This window comes from Semicossyphus pulcher, unplaced genomic scaffold (genome assembly GCF_022749685.1).
Source record: "Semicossyphus pulcher isolate SPU_LCO1_2020_fin unplaced genomic scaffold, fSemPul1.0.p SCAF_1, whole genome shotgun sequence".
NCBI classification, from domain to species: Eukaryota; Metazoa; Chordata; class Actinopteri; order Labriformes; family Labridae; genus Semicossyphus; species Semicossyphus pulcher.
Genome location: NW_027211603.1, coordinates 29,428,002 through 29,452,776, shown reverse-complemented (window position 1 = coordinate 29,452,776; position 24,775 = coordinate 29,428,002). Strand labels below are relative to the sequence as shown.

At 42.6% G+C, this 24,775-nt stretch overlaps 3 protein-coding genes across 3 annotated transcripts; all 3 read left to right on the top strand.

Annotated features, from left to right (window-relative positions):
* Positions 1-397: 397 nt before the first annotated feature.
* Positions 398-1,189, top strand: LOC138605356 (high choriolytic enzyme 1-like). The gene has a single exon (XM_069677591.1). The coding sequence runs from the start codon at positions 398-400 to the stop codon at positions 1,187-1,189; it is 792 nt and encodes a 263-aa protein (XP_069533692.1).
* A 5,854-nt stretch (positions 1,190-7,043) lies between these two features.
* LOC138605287 (high choriolytic enzyme 1-like) lies at positions 7,044-7,835 on the top strand. The gene has a single exon (XM_069677468.1). The coding sequence runs from the start codon at positions 7,044-7,046 to the stop codon at positions 7,833-7,835; it is 792 nt and encodes a 263-aa protein (XP_069533569.1).
* A 4,287-nt stretch (positions 7,836-12,122) lies between these two features.
* On the top strand, positions 12,123-12,914 carry LOC138604939 (high choriolytic enzyme 1-like). Its single transcript, XM_069677013.1, has one exon. It carries the CDS (start codon positions 12,123-12,125, stop codon positions 12,912-12,914), a length of 792 nt encoding a protein of 263 aa, XP_069533114.1.
* The last annotated feature ends 11,861 nt before the right edge of the window (positions 12,915-24,775 follow it).

The window sequence follows — 24,775 nt, the reverse complement described above, 5'->3', positions numbered from 1 at the left end:
AATAACACAAACAAATTAATCATATGAAGCAAATAACAACACAAAGTTTTGAATCCACAAATACATTACCTTTCTTAAATACCAGTCTGAAAAAGATATTCATTTGTGAAGTCTTTGTGGTTTAACTGAAACTAGTAAACAAGTAAGGTTGAGTTCATCCCTCTGCTGACCAGAGAAAACAAACCTGTTTAAAGAGTAGGTTTGTCTGTGGAGTCCTCCCTCCAGAGGTTTATTTAGGCCTATCAGTGTGGACCCCAACCCATAATCCTCCTGCAGACACACCTGTAGAGGAGAGTATAAAGAGTGTGGACTGACCTGAGTCAAACATCAAGCTTCAAGGAGTCTCTCCACAGCAGCTCTCCACAGAAGCTCCACAGCCTCCAGACCCACCCTGAAGATGACTCCCTCTGCCAGCCTGTTACTGCTGCTCCTGCTCGGCCTCTCTCAGGCTCTTCCTCTCCAGGAGGAAGGAAGCGGAGAAGAAGAAGAAGTCCCAGACACCGTGGACATCACCACCAGGATTCTTACCTCCAACAACGCCACCGATGAGATGCTGCTGGAAGGAGACCTGCTGGCTCCCAGAACCAGAAACGCCATGATGTGCTGGTCCCAGAACTGCCTGTGGAGGAAAGCCTCCAACGGCCTGGTGATGATCCCCTTCACTGTGAGCGGCCAGTTCACCAGCTGGGAGAGGCAGAAGATGGACCGCGCCATGAAGGTGTACCACAGCAGGACCTGCATCCGCTTCGTCCCCCGGCAGAACGAGTACGACTACATCAGCATCGAGAACAAGGCCGGATGTTTCTCCGCTCTGGGCAGACAGGGAGGCAGACAGGTGCTCTCTCTCAACAAGCAGGGCTGCCTCTACCACGGCATCATCATGCACGAGATCAACCACGCTCTGGGCTTCCAGCACGAACAGACCAGGAGTGACCGCGACTACTACGTCAGGATCAACTGGGAGAACATCAACCCGCAGATGGCCTACAACTTCTACAAGCAGTCCACCAACAACCTGAACACTCCCTACGACTACTCCTCCATCATGCACTATGGAAGAACAGCCTTCTCCATCCAGTACGGGAAGGACTCCATCTCCCCCATCCCCGACCCCAACGTCCAGATCGGCCAGAGGCAGGGCATGTCCTACTGGGACATCAGGAGGATCAACCTGCTCTACGGCTGCTAACAACAATGCTAATGCTAAATGCAACCATTTTACCCCGTCTCTTTTCTCTGTGTTTTATCTAAAGTTACTGCATTTATTTTACATTGTTATTTGAAATACACTGATAACAAAACATATGACCCTCACATGCCTCAATCATCTGTAATAAAGGTAATGCATAGAAACTTATCGCTGTCCAGTTTTGTTTCTTTACTGTGCCTACAAACTTTTCACACACGATGACAAAGAACTGATCTCAGGAGGACAATAGAGTCTAACGATGTAAAACCTTTCTCTTCCGACCTGGATTTGAAGCCAGAGCTTCATTTGCACAGACTACATTGAAAGGTATTGCTATTACATAGCTTTGGATTTGAGCACAGTGATGAATATAACTAATAATAAGTAAAAAATAGAAACTGTGTAACTCAATTCAAGCTTCATTTTACTCTGAACAAATAATCTGGTTAAAAATGATGAATAACTAATTCAGAATAAACCACATTGAATGTTAGCGCTAATTTGGGCCTCTTATCTCTTAACAGTTCAATGGCAGTGACAGAGCTGAGCTTCAAAATAAAGCAATTTTGTCTTCTTGCAAAAAAAGGCACTTTTCTCATCTAGATGGTTGGATGACTTTTAGAGGTTTCTGGAAATACCTGAGCTACTGCAATAAGTCATGTTATTCGACCCTCTAGGTGGCAGTGTTTCTGTAGGGACAGTGTTGTCAGTGGGTCCGCCACCTTGGTTGAGAATCAAAGATAAGAAAAGAAAGACTTTTAGTGTCCCAGTGAGACATTTGCTTTGGACCTCAAAAATGTGGTACAATCATTCATGTTCCTAAGAGGATGAATCCTATTGATTTTGGTGATCATCGGACTACTCCAGTAGCTCCATCAGCAAGTCGAGGCTTTCCTTCGCTGTTTCAAATACAACATGTTCATGATGCATTGGCCCAGGATTTAAAGGCCACATTCATGGTCCCCAGAAGATGACTGTTACTTACGGTACTAATTCTTTAACTATTCCTCTCGAGCCACCGTTAGAGGATCACATGGTTTTGAATGAAGAGACTCAACAACTCTTTTGCGTATCGTCATGAAATTTGGTTCACCTTTAATAGTAACTTTGGTGGACCTCCTTAGACTTAGACTCAACTTTATTGATCCCTTTGGGATGACTCCCTCTGGGAAATTCAGTCTCCAGCAGCTTATACAGTACAATACAATAGGAAAGAATCAGCACACAGAGGGTAAAAAATAAAGATCAAAATATATATATCTATCGATATATATATATATATAAAAAAGTACAAAATTAGATAACAAAATATATAAAATATACACTCTTAGAAAATGTACAAGTAAACAGTGGGTAATAGTTCAATTAAACTAAATTAGGTTATTGCACTGTGGTATTAGGTTATTGCACTGTGGTGAGAGATTATTGCACATTGACAGATTTTTATTGCACATATGACCCTTTGAGAAATAAATAAATATTACTATTGAATAAAAGAAGTTAACTACTATTAACTTTGTGAGGTGAATTAGTGGCTACCGCTTGTGAGAGAGTCTGTCCCTGTTACCTCCTCCCCCTAAGTGAGGAGTTGTACAGCCTGATGGCATGAGGGACAAAGGAGTTCTTCAGTCGGTTAGTCCTGCACTTTGGAAGGAGCAGTCTCTCACTGAACAGGCTCCTCTGGTTGCTGATGACGGTGTGCAGAGGGTGGCTGGCATTGCCCATAATGTCCAACAGTTTGTTTAGTGTCCTTGTCTCTGCCACCGTCACCAGAGGGTCCAGCTTCATGCCGATCACAGAGCCGGCTCGCCTGATCAGTTTATCACACAGAGCCGGCTCGCCTGATCAGTTTATCCTATGTTCATGTCGCCCCAGCATCAAGTCAAAACTTAAAAAAACAACTTAAGTTTATGACCAAAGATCTACAAAACTATCAACATTCCCATCAGCATCAGCTGTTTCTGTGTTGATTGCTAGTAGGCTAATGTTAGCATGCATTCTAATCTATTTTTGTAAACGGTCCAGACATGAGCCAATAGCTGAAATTATGTATCAACATTTATGCTCGACTGACATCAAATTGCGGCACTACTATGAAAGTATAGTTCTCTCGGTTGTAGCAGTGTCTGGATGTAGGGTGTGTATTTGTTATGACTGAGTTATGACCTTGAGAAGACGTGGTGTAAAGCTTGTGTGGTCTGTGAAGGTTCTCGGTCACCCAGGTCATGTTAACTCTAAGATTAATCCAAAAGGCAACTGGACTTGGTTGAAGTTCTTGAAGACGTTTCTGGGATGTGATACTAAAAATATACGTAGTTTACTGTACTGAACCATGTCTGAGATATTCTGAACCCTACATGATTCACAATAAGAGTAGTGGGCTGTAACACAACTCCCAGGAGAACTACAACCAAGAGCCATGTTACAATAATATCTCTGAAGAATGAAAACACACTTCTTATTTGTATGTCAAAGTGTGGGATCAATGTTGGAACAGACCTCTGTGATAATTGAACATTTCTAGGGTACATTAACTTGGCCCTAAGAAAAACTCTGCTCCGAGTTGATGTAGAGGATGTGTGTCAGCTCTTTCGGAGACAGAAGATCAGGAAGGCACCAGGACCTGACGGTGTGTCTCCCTCCTGCCTGAGAGGCTGTGCTGACCAGCTGGCCCCCATCTTCATCCAGATCTTCTACAGATCTCTGGAGCTGTGTCAAGGCCCCTTCCTGCTTCAAACGCTCTCCCACCATCCCGGTCCCCAAGAAACCCTCCATCACAGGACTCAACGACTACAGCCCCGTTACCCTGATGTCTGTGGTCATGAAATCCTTTAAAAGGCTGTTGAGCCACCTGAAGGACGTCACAGGCCCCCTGCTGGACCCCCTGCTGTTTACGTAGTGGGCAAACAGGTCGGTGGATGATGCGGTCAACATGGGACTGCACAACATCCTGCATCACCTTGACTCCCCAGGGACCTACGCGAGGATCCTATTTGTGGACTTCAGCTCGGCGTTCAACACCATCATCCCTCAAATCCTCCACCACAAACTCACCCAGCTCTCTGTGCCAGCCCCCACCTGTCAGTGGATCACCAACTTCTTAACCAACAGGACACAGCAGGTGAGGCTGTGGAGAATCACATCCGGCACCTGGACAATCAGCACTGGTGCCCCCCAGGGGTGTGTGTGCTCTCCCCACTGCTCTTGTCCCTCTACACCAGGGGTCTCAAACTCAAGGCCTGCGGGCCACATCCGGCCTGCAATACAATTGTATCTGGCCAGCGAGATTATATCATATGTGTAACATAACTGGCCCGCCGGTATACAGCACGCACACCGCTGATACTACAAATCCCAAAATGCACTGCAACAGCGGCCGCACCAATCAGGACTTGCGAGCACCGGCTGTGTGAACCTCGAGCTTCAGGGTAGGGACCGTGTGATCAGATGCAGTGAGAGCTTTCCAAGACAAGCTGCACCTGTGGGAGACTCAGGTGCAGCAAGGAAACTTGGGTCACTTCTCCTGTTGCCAGACAATGACAAACCAGGTCTCCACCGCTGTGTTCCCAACTGAACAACTGTTGACCTGGCAGAGTTCACACGGCTATTTGCCAACTTTGGAGCTCAGAAATGTAAATCTGAACTGCTCAGTAATCTGTTTGTAGTTGGCGTGGAAAGAGCACCTGCAAACATCCAAATGGAGCTGACAGAACTCAGAAACTATGCCCCAAGCTCCGCCTACAAGCAGCTCGAATGCTCTGCATATTTGGAAGCATGTATCTGTGTAAGCACACCTTCACTCCACCCTGACTGACCACAGCTCAGATCCTAACACCGTACAACTCTTTTTTGGAAATGACTCAGTGAAAAACTGCTGATAGAGAGGGAGACAAAAACTAATTAAAGATGCTGATTTATTTTAGCTTTAATTTGGTCTCATTTTTTTGATACCCTTGGTTTGTTCTGAATTCTATAAGATGTCTTTGGAGCAGCAAAGTTCATATTTTTGTGTGACTAATTTGTCATAATGCCTCTGATAAACATGTGGTTTATTTATGTCTGTTGTCCAAATAATGTTGACCCTGTTCGGCCCTCGTCCTAGACCCAGTTTTTGATTTTGGCCACCTCTCTGATTGAGTTTGAGACCCCTGCTCTGCACCAATGACTGCACTTCACGGGACCCCTCTGTGAAACTCGACAGAATGGTCATCGGTCTCATCCGGGAGGGAGAAAAACCGGAGTCAAATTTCTTGTGTGTGCCCACATACTTGGCCAATAAAACTGATTCTGATGTCTAATTCTAGATGTAATTAAATGCTGGTTATACTGTAATTTAAGAGTTAATAGGGTTAAGGCAAAGCTATTATCTCTTTTTCTGCAACTCTGTACGTAGATGAGGAAAAAGGGAGATTGTGTAACATCCGTCAAAATTGTCCTGCACTCAACTTATCTGTCAAAAACTGTCCAATAGTTATACAGGAGAAACTCTACTGAATATCAGCCCCAGTGTCTGTCTCTTATCTATAACCATGCTATGTAAAAAACAGAGCTTAGCTTCCAAATTTTCAAAGCAAAAAAAACACTGATCTTTCTTCTTCCAAAAGAAATGATATACTTTTTAATTCCAGGTGGTTAGAAGGCTCTTTGGGTTTCTGTCAGAACTACAGTCGTTGATGTTATACCACCCTCTATGCTAGCAGTGTGACTGTTTGGATAAGTCTGTCATGGTCCGAAGAGGATGAATCCTATTGACCTTTATGACCTTCTGACCTTCCTTGAGGCTCCTACATAAAGTCAAGGCTTTCCCTAAGTGCCTAGAAGATGAATCTTTCTGTCTTTGCTGATCCTGTAGCGCCCCAATGAAAGACATTTATGGTTTTAAATGAAATGTATCAGCAAATATTGAAAGGATGTATGAAATTTGTTCCACACATTCATGTACTCTCATTATTAACTTTGGCGATCCTTTACATTTTCAGTGCAACCATCAGGTCAAAATGTAAACATCGTTTTGGTACGTTAGTTTATAACCAAATTTAGCCTCAGCTGTATTTTTGTTTATTGCTAAGAAGCAAATGTTAGCTTGCTAGCATACTTAACTCCGACTGTAAACAGAGTAAACATCAGTCAAAAGCTAAAGTAATTAAAAGCTACTTCCCTAAATTATTCTGAAGAGAGGTGAGGACATTTCTGCTCAACTGACCCTAGAGATTGTGCGACTACAGTAAAATGTGAGTTCTCCTGGTTGTAGCACTGTGTGTGTCTAGGATGTGTGTATGTTTTTGATGATCTTAGAATATGTGGTGTAAAGTTTGTGATAAGTTGTGTCCATTCTTAGCAGACTACTTAGTAAATATAAAAATATTATTGCAAATATTTAACTGCTTTTCATAAATGCAGAGTAAATAATCTGCTCTTATCTGAATGTTTTTGTGGGAATGTTCTTCCCTACTTTTTAATAACACAAACAAATTAATCATATGAAGCAAATAACAACACAAAGTTTTGAATCCACAAATACATTATCTTTCTTAAATACCAGTCTGAAAAAGATATTCATTTGTGAAGTCTTTGTGGTTTAACTGAAACTAGTAAACAAGTAAAGTTGAGTTCGTCCCTCTGCTGACCAGAGAAAACAAACCTGTTTAAATAGTAGGTTTGTCTGTGGAGTCCTCCCTCCAGAGGTTTATTTAGGCCTATCAGTGTGGACCCCAACCCATAATCCTCCTGCAGACACACCTGTAGAGGAGAGTATAAAGAGTGTGGACTGACCTGAGTCAAACATCAAGCTTCAAGGAGTCTCTCCACAGCAGCTCTCCACAGAAGCTCCACAGCCTCCAGACCCACCCTGAAGATGACTCCCTCTGCCAGCCTGCTGCTGCTGCTCCTGCTCGGCCTCTCTCAGGCTCTTCCTCTCCAGGAGGAAGGAAGCGGAGAAGAAGAAGAAGTCCCAGACACCGTGGACATCACCACCAGGATTCTGACCTCCAACAACGCCACCGACGAGATGCTGCTGGAAGGAGACCTGCTGGCTCCCAGAACCAGAAACGCCATGATGTGCTGGTCCCAGAACTGCCTGTGGAGGAAAGCCTCCAACGGCCTGGTGACGATCCCCTTCACCGTGAGCGGCCAGTTCACCAGCTGGGAGAGGCAGAAGATGGACCGCGCCATGAAGGTGTACCACAGCAGGACCTGCATCCGCTTCGTCCCCCGGCAGAACGAGTACGACTACATCAGCATCGAGAACAAGGCCGGATGTTTCTCCGCTCTGGGCAGACAGGGAGGCAGACAGGTGCTCTCTCTCAACAAGCAGGGCTGCCTCTACCATGGAATCATCATGCACGAGATCAACCACGCTCTGGGCTTCCAGCACGAACAGACCAGGAGCGACCGCGACTACTACGTCAGGATCAACTGGGAGAACATCAACCCGCAGATGGCCTACAACTTCTACAAGCAGTCCACCAACAACCTGAACACTCCCTACGACTACTCCTCCATCATGCACTATGGAAGAACAGCCTTCTCCATCCAGTACGGGAAGGACTCCATCTCCCCCATCCCCGACCCCAACGTCCAGATCGGCCAGAGGCAGGGCATGTCCTACTGGGACATCAGGAGGATCAACTTGCTCTACGGCTGCTAACAACAATGATAATGTTTAAGACTTGAGATTAATGAAAATAAAATATCTCAGTGCAACAACCAGCAAGTTCATTCTTTCCATATTGGGATGTCTATTTTGTTTTTTGTATTCTTGTGTACACATGCACTAATTAGTACACACATGCAAACCTATCATTAGGATCTCAAGGTGAGATTTTGTCACTCTCTCATCTGAAGAGCCTGCACTTTTATGACGGTCCCTAACCTCAGTTTGTTCTTCTCTCATCTGCTGGCAAATCATCCTAGGTTAGGGCCAAGTTATCGGATCATGAGGTCAAAATAATAACTAAGTAACATCAGTTAAGTTTCATCCTGCTCTGAACAACCATAAAAGTCATTAAGCTTAAACCTCGTTGAATGTGCCTCTCATCTATAACCACTACTCAAAGCATTTTAGCCACTGACAGGCTCAGATTGTAATTTCAAGTGTCTGAAAACATTAAGAAGTGGATCCCTGCAGAGATAGACCTTTATTGAACATTATTTGCCCTTTTATTTTTTAAAGCGTTATTTTGGATCCAACACAATATTTGTGTGCCACAAACAAAATAACCAATCGAGGCAACAGTAGACCAGCATCTCCTGTTCTGTGAGGTAAAAAATTACTGTCTGTCTCCTGGTTTTGAATGAGCGAAGCAAGGTTTTTTTTTTTGCAGAAATATTCACACAAACCAGTTGATAACTCAAGATTTACAAACATAGTGGCTTACTTTAGCTCCTTTCCCACTGGTCAAAAAAACAACACTCGGCTTTTTTGCTTACTGGGAAAGGTTACAATCGTCATTCAGACCCGGGTCAAATGACTCTGCAGTAGACCCGGGTAATTATCGCCTCGGCTCCGATCAGCATTGATGGGAACACAAAACCCGTGCCGACACGCAAACCTCCACCCCCTTTCCAGCGCGATGCTATGCTCCGTCGGTAACTTCTGCGACACCTTGTCATCTCAGCTACAAACTCTGCCCGTCTCGTCCAAGCAGCGCTCTAACATCCTTCCAGATTTGTGATTTGAGTTTGATAAACAGACTGAATGAGGAACAGATACAATAAACACCTAACCACCGTAACATCTTCACTGTTTACTAACCCTGTTTCAGGCGCGTTTGTGACGTCAGACAGTGACGCAGCAGAAAAGAGGACAGGAGTATACTTCACTGGCAGTGGGAACAGAGACAATCAGCATTTATTAGCGGGTCTTCCCGGGTCTGAAAAACCTGCATCAACGCGCTAATTTTGGTGGGAAAGAGGTATTTGTTCGTTAGCATAGTGATTGTGAAGTGACTGTTGTGTTGTAATGTTTTGATGTTGAGCCCACCATTCACTTCAGCCACAAACACTGGGGTTACAATTTGGTCAATTTTATTGGTTGTTTTGTGAGTGCGTTTGGATCCACTCCAGAATGCATCTACCAGTCAGGGTCCGGGAGGCAGACACCCTCTCTACTTTAAGAGTAGACTTCAAAGTGTTCTTTTTGATAAAGCTTTTAGTTAGAGCTGGCTCTGACTTAAACCAGCCCCTGGTGATGCTGCTATAGGCTTAGACTGCCAGGGGATCTGACACACCAAGCTCTACACATTCATGTTATCTGTATGCATCTATTATATACATTAATGCATGTTGGGCTGCATTGTGGTGCAGTGGTTATTGCTGTCGCCTCACAGCTAGAAGGTTCCTAATTCGAATCCCGGTTTCAGAGGTAGGGGGCCTTTCTGTGTGGAGTTTGCTTGCTCTCCCGTGGCGTCCTTCCACGGTACAAAGACATGCTCATTAGGTCAACTGGTGACTCTAAAAAAATGTGCCCGTAGGTGTGAGTGTGAAAGCTTTTCTGTCTCTGTGTGTTCTGCTGCAACAGAAATGCTGATGCTAAATGCAGCAGTGTGTTTCTTTACTCTGTTAATAGTTAAAAGCTACTATAGTGTTTGAAATCAAAGCTAAAGATTGCAGATTTTTTCACCGTATTATTTCAAATAGTCACACAACAGAATAAACAGTGTGACCCCCATGCCTCACTTGTCTGAAAAAAGGTAATGCAAAAACAATCATTGTTGTGTAGTTATAATTCTTTGTTCTATGTGCAGGCAAACATTTTAGACACAACATCGCTACATTTCATTGTAAAAAGCAAAATACTCCAGACAAAGAAATACAATGCTTCGACTAAAATAACATGAATGTGGCCGCTTATTATCAATAACTTGCTATAAGAAAACTGTATGTTCAGAAAGGAAATGTTGACACTTGGGAATAAAATGATTACAGTGTGGTTAAGCTACTCCATATGTGCACAAAGTGAAACACTTGTGTTTGTTTGTAGAGTGATGTTTGAAGTGGCTGCAATGTATTGATGTTTATTCAGTGCACAATTCATTTTTCAATAAACAATGCTTCTATAATGTGGTCAATATTTATTGGTTGTTTTGTGAGTGTGATCTGGATCCGCTCCAAAATTGAAAAGGTCTTTCCTCGGCCCGTGTTTTGTCCTCCTATCAAGTTTCATGGGAATTAGGCCTGTAGTTTTTCTTCAATCCTGCATTCAAACAGCAACAAACACATAACCTCCTTTGAGGAGGTCACGACTAAATGATTCTGAAACAGAGAAGTGAGGCTGGAAAAATACTTCCAGGACAACTATAGCTAAGAGCTGTGTTTGACACTGCAAAGCAAACACGTTATTGCAATATCTATAACAAATGATCACAGACAAGCTGGTAATGTAATATTTCTAGGATACATTAACCATGACTTCTTTTTTGGTGGGGGCCTTTTCTGTCTTTAGTGGATTGTGTTGGAAACAGGGGAGCAGAGAGTGAGAAAAGTGCTCTAGAAGTGCAGTTCATTTACCATTTACCTAACTTGTTCTTGTTCTTACAGCTGCTGTTAGGTCGTCCTGTGCGCAGGCTTTAGTATCACAAGTTACCCAGTGAAAACTGGTAAAAAAGATATAGGGGATAAACCTCACTAAATGTTAGCCTCAATTAGTTTCCCTTTTAGCTCTAACCACAGGCAGTCAAGTGTGTGGAACCCCCCGCCCAAAACTGAGGACACATCATAATCATGCAACTGCACTTTATAATCTATTTATCTGTCTTTATCCATTTATTTGTATCTGAATGTTTTACTTGCTTTTAGCTGCTAAACTGTTTTTTGTTGTTTTTACTACAATCACAATAAAGTTTCTAATCTAATCTAATTTAATCTAACCATTGTATGTCTGTCAACACTCACTTTTTCATTCACATGAACATGTTGAGTAATTCTCATTTAATCTGGTTCAGTCACTTGTGGTCGCACGATGATAACTCCTGTTGACTCTGTTTATCACCTGACCTTTTCAGCCTCTTTCAACATGGAGATGACATATTGGCTCAAACTTTGGTGCAGACATTCATGGCCCACAGAAGATTAATATAACTGACTTAGTGATCACCTGATTTTCCACTGGAGCCAGCATGAGGGGACATTCATGGTTTTAAGGTTGAATAAATGGTCTTAACAAATATTGGATAGATGGCCGGAAATGTAGTCACTACATTCTTGTTTAAAATTTGGAAACCCCTCGTCTTTTCAAGCAGCGCCACCATCAGGTCAAAACTTTTTACCATTTTTAATGTTTGACCAGATATCTCCAGAAGCAATGACATTCCCAACAGCCTCTGCTGCATATTGTGTGTATTGCTGTTTTGAATATGTAAGCATGTTAACAGATTAAACTGTGAAGATGCAGTGTGTAAGAATGTATGTATCAGTATGTTTATGATCACTAGGGAAACACAATATTCATATTATTGCAAATATCATTATAGCATCATCTTTTATTGGAATAATATATTTGAATATGTTTACAATCCTACTTTTTAAATATAAAAGATATAAATCATAGTAAACATAACAACAGGCAGATTAAGAGAGACATATGCATAGCCCCGCTATGTCTTGACAAATATATTCTAATTGGATTTTCTCATTGGTTGAGGACCATATGAAGCGTTTAGCTATAAACCACCGTTTAGCTATAAAGCCGTGTTAATTCTTCTAATGACCAGAGAAAACAAACCTGTTTAAAGAGTAGGTTTGTCTGTGGAGTCCTCCCTCCAGAGGTTTATTTAGGCCTATCAGTGTGGACCCCAACCCATAATCCTCCTGCAGACACACCTGTAGAGGAGAGTATAAAGAGTGTGGACTGACCTGAGTCAAACATCAAGCTTCAAGGAGTCTCTCCACAGCAGCTCTCCACAGAAGCTCCACAGCCTCCAGACCCACCCTGAAGATGACTCCCTCTGCCAGCCTGCTGCTGCTGCTCCTGCTCGGCCTCTCTCAGGCTCTTCCTCTCCAGGAGGAAGGAAGCGGAGAAGAAGAAGAAGTCCCAGACACCGTGGACATCACCACCAGGATTCTGACCTCCAACAACGCCACCGATGAGATGCTGCTGGAAGGAGACCTGCTGGCTCCCAGAACCAGAAACGCCATGATGTGCTGGTCCCAGAACTGCCTGTGGAGGAAAGCCTCCAACGGCCGGGTGACGATCCCCTTCACCGTGAGCGGCCAGTTCACCAGCTGGGAGAGGCAGAAGATGGACCGCGCCATGAAGGTGTACCACAGCAGGACCTGCATCCGCTTCGTCCCCCGGCGGAACGAGTACGACTACATCAGCATCGAGAACAAGGCCGGATGTTTCTCCGCTCTGGGCAGACAGGGAGGCAGACAGGTGCTCTCTCTCAACAAGCAGGGCTGCCTCTACCACGGCATCATCATGCACGAGATCAACCACGCTCTGGGCTTCCAGCACGAACAGACCAGGAGCGACCGCGACTACTACGTCAGGATCAACTGGGAGAACATCAACCCGCAGATGGCCTACAACTTCTACAAGCAGTCCACCAACAACCTGAACACTCCCTACGACTACTCCTCCATCATGCACTATGGAAGAACAGCCTTCTCCATCCAGTACGGGAAGGACTCCATCTCCCCCATCCCCGACCCCAACGTCCAGATCGGCCAGAGGCAGGGCATGTCCTACTGGGACATCAGGAGGATCAACCTGCTCTACGGCTGCTAACAACAATGCTAATGTTAAGCAAGTGAAGATTTAGAAAACAAATGTGCTCAATGAAAAAAAGGCAAAATTCCTGTTGGCTGAAATGTTGGAAAGTCTACAATAGTCTTTCTTTTCACTCCGCTAACTGTACTCTTTCAATATTGTGCAATAAAAACAGGAAAAAATTACTCTTTATTGTGTGTTCTTTTTACATATTTTCGTCACCTTATACACTCATTAGTACAAAAAGGCAAATGGCTGCTCGGACTCACAGACTCTAAGAACACAGCTCTGGCAGCTGGCCTTGTATGTAACAGTGTAAATGACTGTAAAGTAACAGGAACACTAGCAGTCTCTCAGAGTGACATCTGAAGGGCTGTCCCTTTTTTTAGCTCCACAATGAAACAGGTGTTCAGATCCTATAGCCCAGTGGGGGTGTGATATGTGTGGGTGGGTGAGGGCGGGGGGCTTCATCTGCTGTTTTTATGCGAGTGACGATAGAGATCAGCCTTAAAAAATAATGCTTAGAGATTGTGGTCTGTTGTTTCACACAGTGGTGCAGCTAAAGCTTACTTTAGGGTTTTCTTTGGTTCATGAACCTCAGATGAACTGTGGGATTGTAACACATTTCTCTCCCTTTACCCCAGTGAGAGGCAGCCGTCGCGTGTTCATCCCTTCTGTTTTCATCTTCCCATGGTATCTCTCACCTCGGGTGTCTGCCTGCCAGCTATCTCTGCCATGAAGTGGACATTTTCTACAGGCATGCATGTGTAGGACCCTGTCTACAGACGCAGCAGACAGACAGGAAGCTGCCACTTAAATGCTGCTCTTTTTGCAAATAAGTGCCCCTCACAGAAAAGATTAAACTGTTGTATTAATCACAACGATTAACCATGTGCAACACACACAGTACATAAAATGTTCTTAAGCCACACGATACCAAGTCTTTAATAAAACACAAGGGATATCTGATCAGGAGGTGAAACATTATGCACTCTTTGGGCTTAAATTCGTGCTTATTGTGATTTAAAAAAAAAAAAAACATGCTATATTTAAAAAATAAGATTTTTTTTAATGTACTGAAGCACCAAAAAAGCAGAAGACAAATCCCATTGGATAGCCCTTCCATTGTTTGTTTTCAGCATCACTGGATCTGAACAGCTGAGAGCCTTCAATGTAAATCAGCCCCTATAGAGGCATCGACATTTAATAAAGTGTTTAACGGCACCCTCTGGAGGTTCTCGAAGTTATTGCCAGTCAGGATTCCATCACTCCATCAGTCCTTTAGCTAACAGACGGGGTGCATGTTGGACTGTAATCAGCAGTCAGTCACAGGAGGGAGAGGAGAGACAACCATCACACTCACGCACACACGTACAAGCAATGGTCACCAATGAAACCTTTCTGTATGTCTTTAGAGTGTGAGAGGAGCAGTGTGTTCTTCTGGAGAAGGCACAGTGATGGATGTCTATGCACGTCCCTCCTTCAGATACTTTAGTTATTTTAGTTTTAGTTCATCAGTTCACTTTGTTATTCAGTATTTAGTCTTTTTTAATCATGTCGTCCATTTTTCTGTAAATAACAATGTATTAATATGTAGATATGTAGATATGGGTGTATGTATATACATTTATAAGAATATTATATATATTCATATATAAAAAGATAACTGTCTAATATACTGTAAGTGTGACGAATATATAATTAAGGAATGTATCTTTTGTAAGAGCTGAAGAAAATTAATTAATGTATAGGTTTTTGTAAATAAGGAAGGTGACTGGATTATTATCACTCAATGACTAATGGAGGGGGTGGGATTGAATAAGTCTGTACATCTTCACACACTGTGTAAATTAAATTAGTGTTTGAGACCTTCTTTTTTTTTTTTTGATTTTGTATTGTTTTGTTTGTAAATGTTCCTTATCTCTGTCTGTTTTTATGTTCCTTTCTCTTTTCGACATGTTCGAAATAAAATGCAAATCAAAAAACAAATCATATTAAAGTATAAACTCCAAATATCACATACCCAAAAAAACAGGGGATTGCCAGTAAAAGCCCTTCATTTGAAATCTGATTTTGAAAAGTTACATGCTCAAATGCATTAAAAAAAAATGCTCTTTTGCATATAATCGTAATTATATTGGATTATTATGTTTAATTGCTTGTTAAGAATTTCAGTGCTGTTGTAGCTTAATGTGGAGATCATTTTAACTACTTTACCTGTAACATTGCATCATATTTAAAAGTGCGTCTTATACACCGAATCTTACGGTAAGTATGGTTTACGATTGCGTGCCCATAAGTAGACTAAATGTGTTCGTCTTCCGAGCCTTCTCTATTGTCGCCCCCCTCCCTCCTGAACTCTCTCCCCCAACACCTCAGACATTCTCCCTCACTCCTATCTTTCAAAACTGGACTCAAAACCCACCTATTTAAATGTGCCTTTAATCTGTGACCCCTCTTTATGTTAATGTTATAACTGTCTTTTAAATACATATTTAACTGTAATTTCCAGTGGTGGACAAAGTACACAACTTGAGTCAAACTATAGATACTCCTGGTCATATATTACTCCAATACAAGTGAAAGTTGCTCAGTCAAATTATTACTTGAGTCAAAGAGCTGGAGTGCGTGCTTTTAAAATACTTCAGTATTCAAGGTACTTAAAAAAAAAAGATCAATTCTAAATGTTGTATTTTTACAATGCATGAGTGCAGTCAAGAATACATGGGAGAATCGTCATCCTTCTCTGCTGTAGCCATCATTACCGCCACGAAATGAACGGCCTGATCTGAGTGAAATTTGCTCTGCGTTTGCTCTCCGTTCAACCATGGAGACATGCGAGGTACAGGTACGGCAACACCACTTTGACAAACCACACGTAGAACTACACAAACAGTGTATTGTCTTTGGGATTTTAGAAAAGAAAAGAAAGTTCATCAGCTGACTTCAGAGCAAAAGTAGCGAGTAACGAGAACATTCATAGAAATGTAGTGGAGTCAAAATGACGATATTTGTCTTTCAATGTAGAGGAGTAAAAGTAAGTTTCCCCAAAAAAGTATACTCAAGTAAAGTACAGATACTCAAAACATGTACAGTAGAGTACTCACGAACATTTACTTCGTTACTGTCCACCCCTGGTAATTTCTGCACCTTGATTGCTTTATACTGTTTATTGCTTTTACTGTCTTTGCTGTTGTTTTTAACATGTAAAGTGTCTGAGTACTTTTTAAAGTGTTCTATATAAATAAACTGTATTATTATTATCATGATTATTATTATTGAGCTACCGACATCATTCTGTCCATGTCACAGCTGAATAAATACCAATGAAAATTCAATGTAAGTACTGCAGGATTCCAGCACTTTATCACCCATTGAGAAATTAAAGTCTGGTACATGAGGAATAACTGGTCAATGGGGCGAATATTTTGTGACTGCATGACAAAAACAGTTTATGTTGGGTGAAGGTTCGGGTGGACTGATGGGTCAAACAGGCGCATAAATAAAGTGGCAGAAAACCATGAACACAAAATTACACCATGTGCTGCAAAACGCAAGAAATACTGAAGTCCATGTAAATTTATACATTTCGTGACTGCTTCCCAAACTGCCGGGACGCTGCCACAATCCCAATCTCCACACTCACAGACTTTGAGGCGCATTCCCTTCAATTGTGTCGTGCTTAGTGCTGTCCCACTGTCAAATCATCAAGTTTATGAGGGCTCTGATGCAGACTTTTCAACACCAAATTACTCACTTTCTGTGACTTTCCTGTCGGACTTACCCAGAGTTCATAGCCAACTTGGAGACGTAAGCTGTTTCCGAATCCATGGGCTGCAGCCTTCGAAGGAGGCGATCCACGGAGGATGCACCATTCACAGCCTGTGTAGACTGGTGAAGTCAAACTGAAATGGGACGGTCTGCAAACTTGTGTCACCAAACACTGCTCCTGTCGCCTAGCAACAGGTAGCTAACGGGCTAACTAGCTAGCATAACTAACATCGCCTAAGTTAACCTATTTTTTTAAAGAAAATTTCTTTCAAGGGCCCTTTCCTTCTCTTAAATATGTGTAAGACTAGCTATCTGATTGAGTTGAAACCAAAAACTTTTACATTTTAAGGTGTATTCCTCGGCTCTTTGAAGTAATTTATTTTGAATTGACGTGCAATGCATCTCGGGATACGGTGGGCGGCAAAGGATGCACCCGATGGATCCTTTGCGGCCGGAGAAACGGAGGACGCATCTGTCTTTGACGCACTTTTGTGATGCAATCGGCCTTTAAATACGGCCTTCCAAGGATGCAGCCCCTGGATTGGGACACAGCTGTATACGCCTGATGTCATTAAAGTCCATGAGGGTTCAGTGCTGAGGCTTTAGTGTGGAGATTGGGAGTGGGCCACTGAGTTGTTCAACAGCATGGACGCCATGTTGGCTTGTACTTAATGAATCCACTTCCTGTCATCAGTTAACACCTGAAAAAACAAAACCGCACAATCTAAGGTTCCTTGGCGTCTCCACCCCCCAAAAATACTGAGCACAATATTGAGCTATTTGAAATGTTCATGCAATAATTCACAAGCTTGAGTTGCTGATCTTTACTTTATTTCTCTTTTGATTTATTCACCAGGTACAACTGAAGTACATTGAATTGAGCTGTTGCTTTGAGGGCCAGTTCTGGAAACTTATATCCAAATAATAATAAGATGTTTGGAAGTAAAACATCAGTTGCAGGTATCAGGGGTGTGGATCTTTCAATACCTGACAAAAACCAATTGTAATGATGGATTCCATCACAAACATTCTAAGAGTTTGGCGGAATGGAACACATGTCACATTGTGATGCATTAAAGGCGACAGTTAACATTCTATTCACAGCCACCAAGATAATCTCAGATCAGACAGACCTTCAGATCAACAGCAGCTCTCCAACATCTCAGACACTTAGTCTATCAATTATCCTGTTGGAAACAAAATGATCACTTCTACGTCTAAACAGAGTCGCAGCCTGCTGGACTGCAGCAAAGAGAAAGGTGAGGATTTAATCCTAGTCCCCATTACAATATCATCCATGTTAAACCAGGTAGAAAGGGCACACAGTTTGACTTGTTGAGTTATATTCCTGCTTTTCTGCTGATATTTAACCAAGATACTTGTTAGTTTTCTCATGTGTTATCACTGGACTGTGCATTGATAAAAAAGATCAGTTTTTACAGTAAGTTGTGTGTAAAAATGAAGATTCCTGCACACTGATCTTGCATTGAAGATATTTTTTGGATCCAACATGAAGTCTTTGTTCTGTAATTTGCTTTAAATCATTTTTGACTGTTTACATTTTAAATAAGGTCAAGTCAAGTTCAACTTTATTTATAAAGCAGATTTCATACACTACAGAGCTAAGTCTTTCCCCAAACTTAAAGTACTGCAGCGTGTAAACTGAACCACTGGACTTTTAAACATGCTCATGTTGCTTTGCTCTGTACTTTTTTACTTCTCACATCTGGTAGAAGAAATGTGGTGTATTTGACCTGATTGCACTATTTTACGGTTCACTTTAAGTATGTCATTTACAAAACAAACCTCCAGGTTGCACTGGGGTTTTGAAGGCCAGAGCATTTCTGGTGGCTTCAATCATGAAAGTTACCTGCGATGCAGACCCATCTTGGCTTGTAATGTTAATGGTTGAGTTGTTTAATGTTGTGTCGCATATTATATGTCGTTTTACTTTAGTTTTAGATGGCTTACTGAGCAGAATTATGTGCACGTGTCGCCCCCAGAAAAGGCTGACAACTTTGTAATAATATTTTTAAACATTATTTGCAGACAGTGTGATCAGAAGTAGAATGGCCAGCCCTGAAAGGGAACACGTCTACACCTTTATGTCCAACTATGTGCCCGTGATGGATCTGAGTCAGGGCAACAGAAAATCTAGCCCTGATGAAGAACCACCAAGTAAGAGGCAAAGGGTGAGCTGCACACGGAGCACCAGCAGTGAATACAACTTCCCGCTGGTCCCTTCACTGTGCTTCTACCAACCTCACTATTTGCCCGTGGTGGATCCGAGTCAAGGCAAGAGAAAGCCTAGCCCTGACGAAGAACATCAAAGTAAGAGGCAAAGGGTGAGCTGGACCTCAAGCAGCAGCAATGAATGCGGCTCTGTGTTGGTGAACCAGGACAGCCCCAGAGGGTGTAAGAGAAAGGCCGACACCGACACTGAGAATCACCAAAAGAGAGCCAGGATTTGCAGGGGAGGACAACCACAGGAAGAGACACCAAAGGAGGACACACCAAAGAAGAAGACGACCTCGGAGCTTCAGCAGAGCTCCTGCAGCAAGTCTGCTGAAGGGCAGCCTGAAATCCCCGACGTGGAGACCAGCAGAGGTGAGCTCAGAGTCTCCAAGATAATTATTTCTCAATGCAAAACTTGTTAGTTCACTTAAAAAGAGTTTGTGGTTTATGTGATGATTCCTCTTCTTATGGCTGCGAGGAGATCAGGAGGAGATTTCATTTTACATTTTAAAAGTTGATTTCATACCAAAAGCAAAGCTAAATTTTTGCACGAGACAATTTCATACGAAGTCAAGGCAAAAAAACAAATTTGCACCAGTTTACAACAGTTAGTCTTATTATATCATTAACACAAGTTTCTGACAGCTGTAGTAAAACCAATATGTGTGTGTGTGTGTTTGTGTAGCGGCGTTCCGAGCAAAGTATCTGCAGCTCCACAAGCTCGGCGAAGGAGGATTCGGGTGTGTGTATAGTGGCCTCCGCAGAGCAGACGCTCTTCCAGTAAGTATCTCACACACATCTTACACTCACTCTGAGGCTGAGCGATCAAGTGTTTAGGCAGCAGCTTCTGGTTGTCCAATCTAAAAATGTTTAAACTTCTTGTGATCATAGTTTTGAATTAATACCCAGCCTTCCCTTAAGGACAATAAACTGTTAACCACATCCAAAGAAAGAGTAAACTCATATCTTGTGTCTGTGTCTTGTAGGTTGCAATAAAATGCATTCGAGGGCCAAGCGTCAAACGCGAAGTTGAAGTAAGTAAAGCGATCATTCATCTTCTGCTCTATTATCTGATCATTTAACTTCTCTTTCACATCCACGTTTCTCTTCAGTTTGAGAGGATTACAGCTCTTTCATGTCTTTTCTTTGGGTTTCTCAGCTGCATAAGATCCCTCAGGAAGTTGCCCTAATGCAGAAAGCCGCCAGTGGACCACATCAGTTCGGGAGGTCTGCCGTCATAGACTTCCTGGACTGGTACCACCTCAAGGATGAGGTTGTGATAGTGATGGAGAGGCCAGTCTGCTCCATCGACCTCTCGTCTTATATCCGCAAACGGGGCGGCACCTTGAAGGAGGACGAAGCTAAGGTACTGAAGCCTTAAAATCACATGCTTCATGCATTCATGCTTCAAGTGTCAACATTTGAATTCCGTTTTTTCAGTTTGTTTTTATTAATGCATCCACATTTTCCTCCTCATGCAAGCGAGATAGCTTAGCTTTTAGCTTAGCTCTTTGATAGTTTACTTTTTTAATAGAAAATGTACATAAAAGCATCTGTTTCTCTCTCTCTCTATGTCAGAACTTCATGGCTCAAATGACTGCAGCGGCTACGGACATGCACAACAAAGGGGTCTTCCACCGAGACATAAAAGCAGCAAATGTCCTGGTGGAAACCCACTCCATAGTCCCGTGCCTGCGTGTCATAGATTTTGGTTGTGGTAGCTTCGAGATGGAGAAATCCCACGAATCTTTCAGTGGTATGATATCTGGCCTCTGCGGCTGCTTCTTACACATTGGCCACTTTCTCAAATATTTACCTTCATGTTTGAGCTCCCTCTTCATTCTCTTTTGCTCTGTATTCCAGGGACCGTTCCTTTTGCTCCTCCTGAGTGGCACGTCTGGCAGGACTACAAGGCTGAACCCTGCACGGTATGGCAGCTTGGCGCCCTGCTGTACCGCATGTTGCATGACTCGGCCTTCAGCACATCGCGCTTCCTTAGTGGGCAGATTCAGTTCAGCAATGAGCTATCCAGAGGTACGACATCCAGTTTCTGAATTTCTGTCTTCCAAAATTACACGCAAAGACGCCAAACGAGGCACACTTTTACCGTTCAGTGCAAACTAAGCAAACTCCCGTCTGTAGGGAATGTGTTTAATTGTTGATGCAGTTGAACTCCATTCAAAAAACAAGCCTTTTAAAAGTGATTTGCTTGTTGTCTTGCAGAAAGACCTGACAAACATTAGTTAAGACTTCATTTTTTACAAATCTGTATCGTGATTAAGTTATTTTGGCATCCTGCTATTAAATCAGAGTAAAACCTGAGACAGGTGGATGGGCGAAGATCCTAGTATGCAAGTCATCAAAGTGTGCACTGGCTGAATCAAGTCACTGGAAGCAGCAGTAAAGTTAGTTTAGACATGGTTTCAGGAGAAGGATGTTACTTTAGAAGAGCTGTGTGTGTCTGTGGGAGATTTTTCTGACAGATCTGGTGATTTTTCGCTGATTTTGTTACAACATTGACTTTGCTTTGTGTCAGAACACGTCTTTTGGCATGATCTGTTCCTGAGGACAGTTCATTGTTATATTTCTGTTAACCACACAGGACTGATGGATAACAAGAATCAGAATGAGATTTGATGAGTGACAACTTTTCACATTTGTTAATAATATCTGTTTTTAATTGAACATCCGCCATGTTTACATACAAAACAGGCACGACTCTTTTGTTTCTTCTTAAACCTCAAATTGTGTCGTCTTCTTCTCTCCAGAATGCCTGGACTTCTTATGGCAGTGTCTGAACGTCGACCCTGAGGAACGTGTAACCCTGCAGCAGCTTCAGCTCCACCCCTGGCTGCAATGATCCAGCCCTACACCCGACCTTTGACCCCCTCTTTCCCTTACCCCCCACTTCCCTCTAACCCCCTCTTTCACTTACCCCCCACTTCCCTCTAACCCTCTCTTTTCCTTACCCCCCACTTCCCTCTAACCTCTCTTTCCCTTACCCCCCACTTTCCTAACCCCCTCTTTTCCTTACCCCTCCCACTTCCCTCTAACCCCCTCTTTTCCGCCTGTCTCTATCCTGCATCTCCCTCTATCCCACTTTTCGGCCCATCCAGTCGAGGCAGACGGCTGTTCAACATGAGTCTGGTTCTGCTCGAGGTTTCTGCCTGTTAAAAGGAAGTTTTTCCTCGCCAATGTGCCAAATATTGCTAAGTGCTACTCATGTTGGATTCATGTTGGGTCTCTCTCTAAATAACATAACAAAGAGTACGGTCTAGACCTGCTCTTTTTGATCATTTTGGTTATGATTTGGCGTTACAGAAATAAAATTTGATTGATTGATTTCCCTTATCCCCCACCTGCCTCTAACCCCCTGGTAACGGTAACCCCCCCTTTAGAGGGGAACCAATGCTGCTGTGGTCTACAGGCCTATTAAATAAACTGCACGTGAAGTTTAAGATCACAAATAAAAGTGACATTTCTCTGATATTACATACTATTGTGGTGTCTATGATGATGCTGTAATCATCACCTTTACAAGGCTTTTAAAAATACATTTATAGTTTGACATTTTGAAAATATGCTGAGTTTATATGAATATAACTGATATGTATTGTGTTGTATATAAACTGCATTCAATCTGAATTCATTTGGACACTTTTTAAGTGACTGGTTCAGAACACATTCACATTCAGAACACACAAATTACAGCCTACCAACTGTTTCACCATGTTGAGTTTGCAGTCCTGCTAGCTCCTGGTGCTGTAGCTAGCGGTAGCTGGCAGCCTACGGTTGTAGCGTAGGATAACCCCAGATATTCAAAAAGTATAGTTGGGCACCAGACAGGAGAATAATCACAATCCTACTCTGTCACAAAATTATTAATGTAAACAAGTTGGGGAGATAGCCCAGATAGCTTATTACCTTTGCTACAAAAAGAACACAGACCAATCAATCAATTAAGCACAAACTCAGTTCAGTTTTAGCACTCGTTTCTTTTTTGTATTTTAACCCAAATAATAATCAACTTAAAGGCTGATAGTTCAAACTCAAATGCAAAATCTTCCAGTCACAAAAACTGAATAAAACCAAGAGAAACACACTTCACATTCCAAGTCCAGAAATGAAAATCAGCGTCTCTTTAAGTAAAGAAATGCAATGAGGACTCCAGATAATGTTCAGCCTTTAGTGTATGAGAGGGTGTGAGTGTGAAAGAGGTCAAAAGGTCATAGTGTGAATGTTCTTTTCAATCTGAATCAATGCAGTTCAGTTCAGAGTCAGTTCGGTTCAGTGTGTATGTGTGTGTGTGTGTGTGTGTGTGTGTGTGTGTTGGGGGGGCTTTAAAATCAAAGATGATGAGGGGTTAATAGTAATTTCCCTAATGAAGGGGGCACAGGGGAAGCCTGGAGAGTGTCAGTAAAGGAGACTTAGCTTTGTCGCCCAACAGCGACGTTGGAGTCCACAGTGGCATCCAAACAGGTCCAAGATGGAGCTGAACAAGATTAAATCCACCCCACCTGCTCCAGAGATCAGCACACCTCCATCCACGCTTTTGTCCATCAAAGTTTAAGTCTAAATCCAGCCGGTTCCTGGATTTCTCTGATGCTCGGTTGAGGTTTATATGTTTATATTCCACTGTTTTCTTTTAGAGCAAAGACGTCCAGAAACTGGATTGAACTTAAACTTATCTCCTCCTGATTACCCCTCCCCCAACTCACAGGTGTGACTCATTTGTGACCTCACCTTCCCCTCCTTCCTCTCCTGTCGGCTATTCTGTATCCACCAGCCATAGCTCCTCTCATCGATGCCACAAGCACACGAGATGCCAGCGTTCTGATGACAGTGCAATTGAGGCTAAAATTTATCCACGGCCTGCGAAGTCCTCATCAGGGATTTCAGTGGAATATGATATCTCGATTCATATTCATTAATATTAGTATGTATAACAAACTGCACTCCCTCAGGCAGAGAGATAGAGTGCATGCATATGGACAGCACGGATGCAGCGCAGAAAGTGGTCATTTGAGCCATGAGACATGTTTTGCTGTAGCCTGTAAATTTCAGTTTAGTGAAGTTATTGAAGCAGATTGTATCAGCTGGCCGTACTCCTGGGTGTAACATTACGTCCAACTTAGAGCTGAAGGTTACTGCAGACTTTAAATTACGCCCTGTACACCAGTTAGACTTAGATGAGACTTTAATAAAAGGGCATTAAAACGAGAGAGTGTCATCCGTGATCGGACAGTATTGATCAAAAGGTTTCGTTTTGACAGACAAGTCCTGTTTGAACTACTTGAAGAGCTCTCCCCTCAGCTGCAGCACGTGTTGGACAGAAACCTTGTCCCCGCCCAGCAGGTGCTGACTGAGCTCAGATTTTGTGCCAGTAGGGCCTTCCAAAACACAGAGACATGATAAATGTACATCGGACAACGGCATGCTTGATTATTTATGTTTCCTCATCCTCATTGCTTGGTAACAGTCACCACTCTTTGAGTGTTCATGTGGACGTGCAAGATGAGACCGTGCACAGCAACGATCGGTGTCAGTTAGACTTGCTGCACTCGGTATAAATTCCAATCAAGAAGTCGGTCACAGCGAAGTCGGACTGTGAGGAAACACCAACTCCTCACTAGCTGTTTGCTAAAACTCCTTTTTTACAAGAAAAGTGGACAGATTCACACACACAATGTTTTCTTTAATTTATGTGAAATGGTTTCAATATTAATTGATACAAATAGCTGTGCTCTGCATTAGTATAATTCTAAGCAAGTTTTTGTTAAAAGTATAATGAAGACATGCAGTAGTAAAAACAATAACCTCTTAGAGTTTGAGTCGTTTGTCGAGGCCATCTTGTGCTGGTGCTTAAAGAGGAA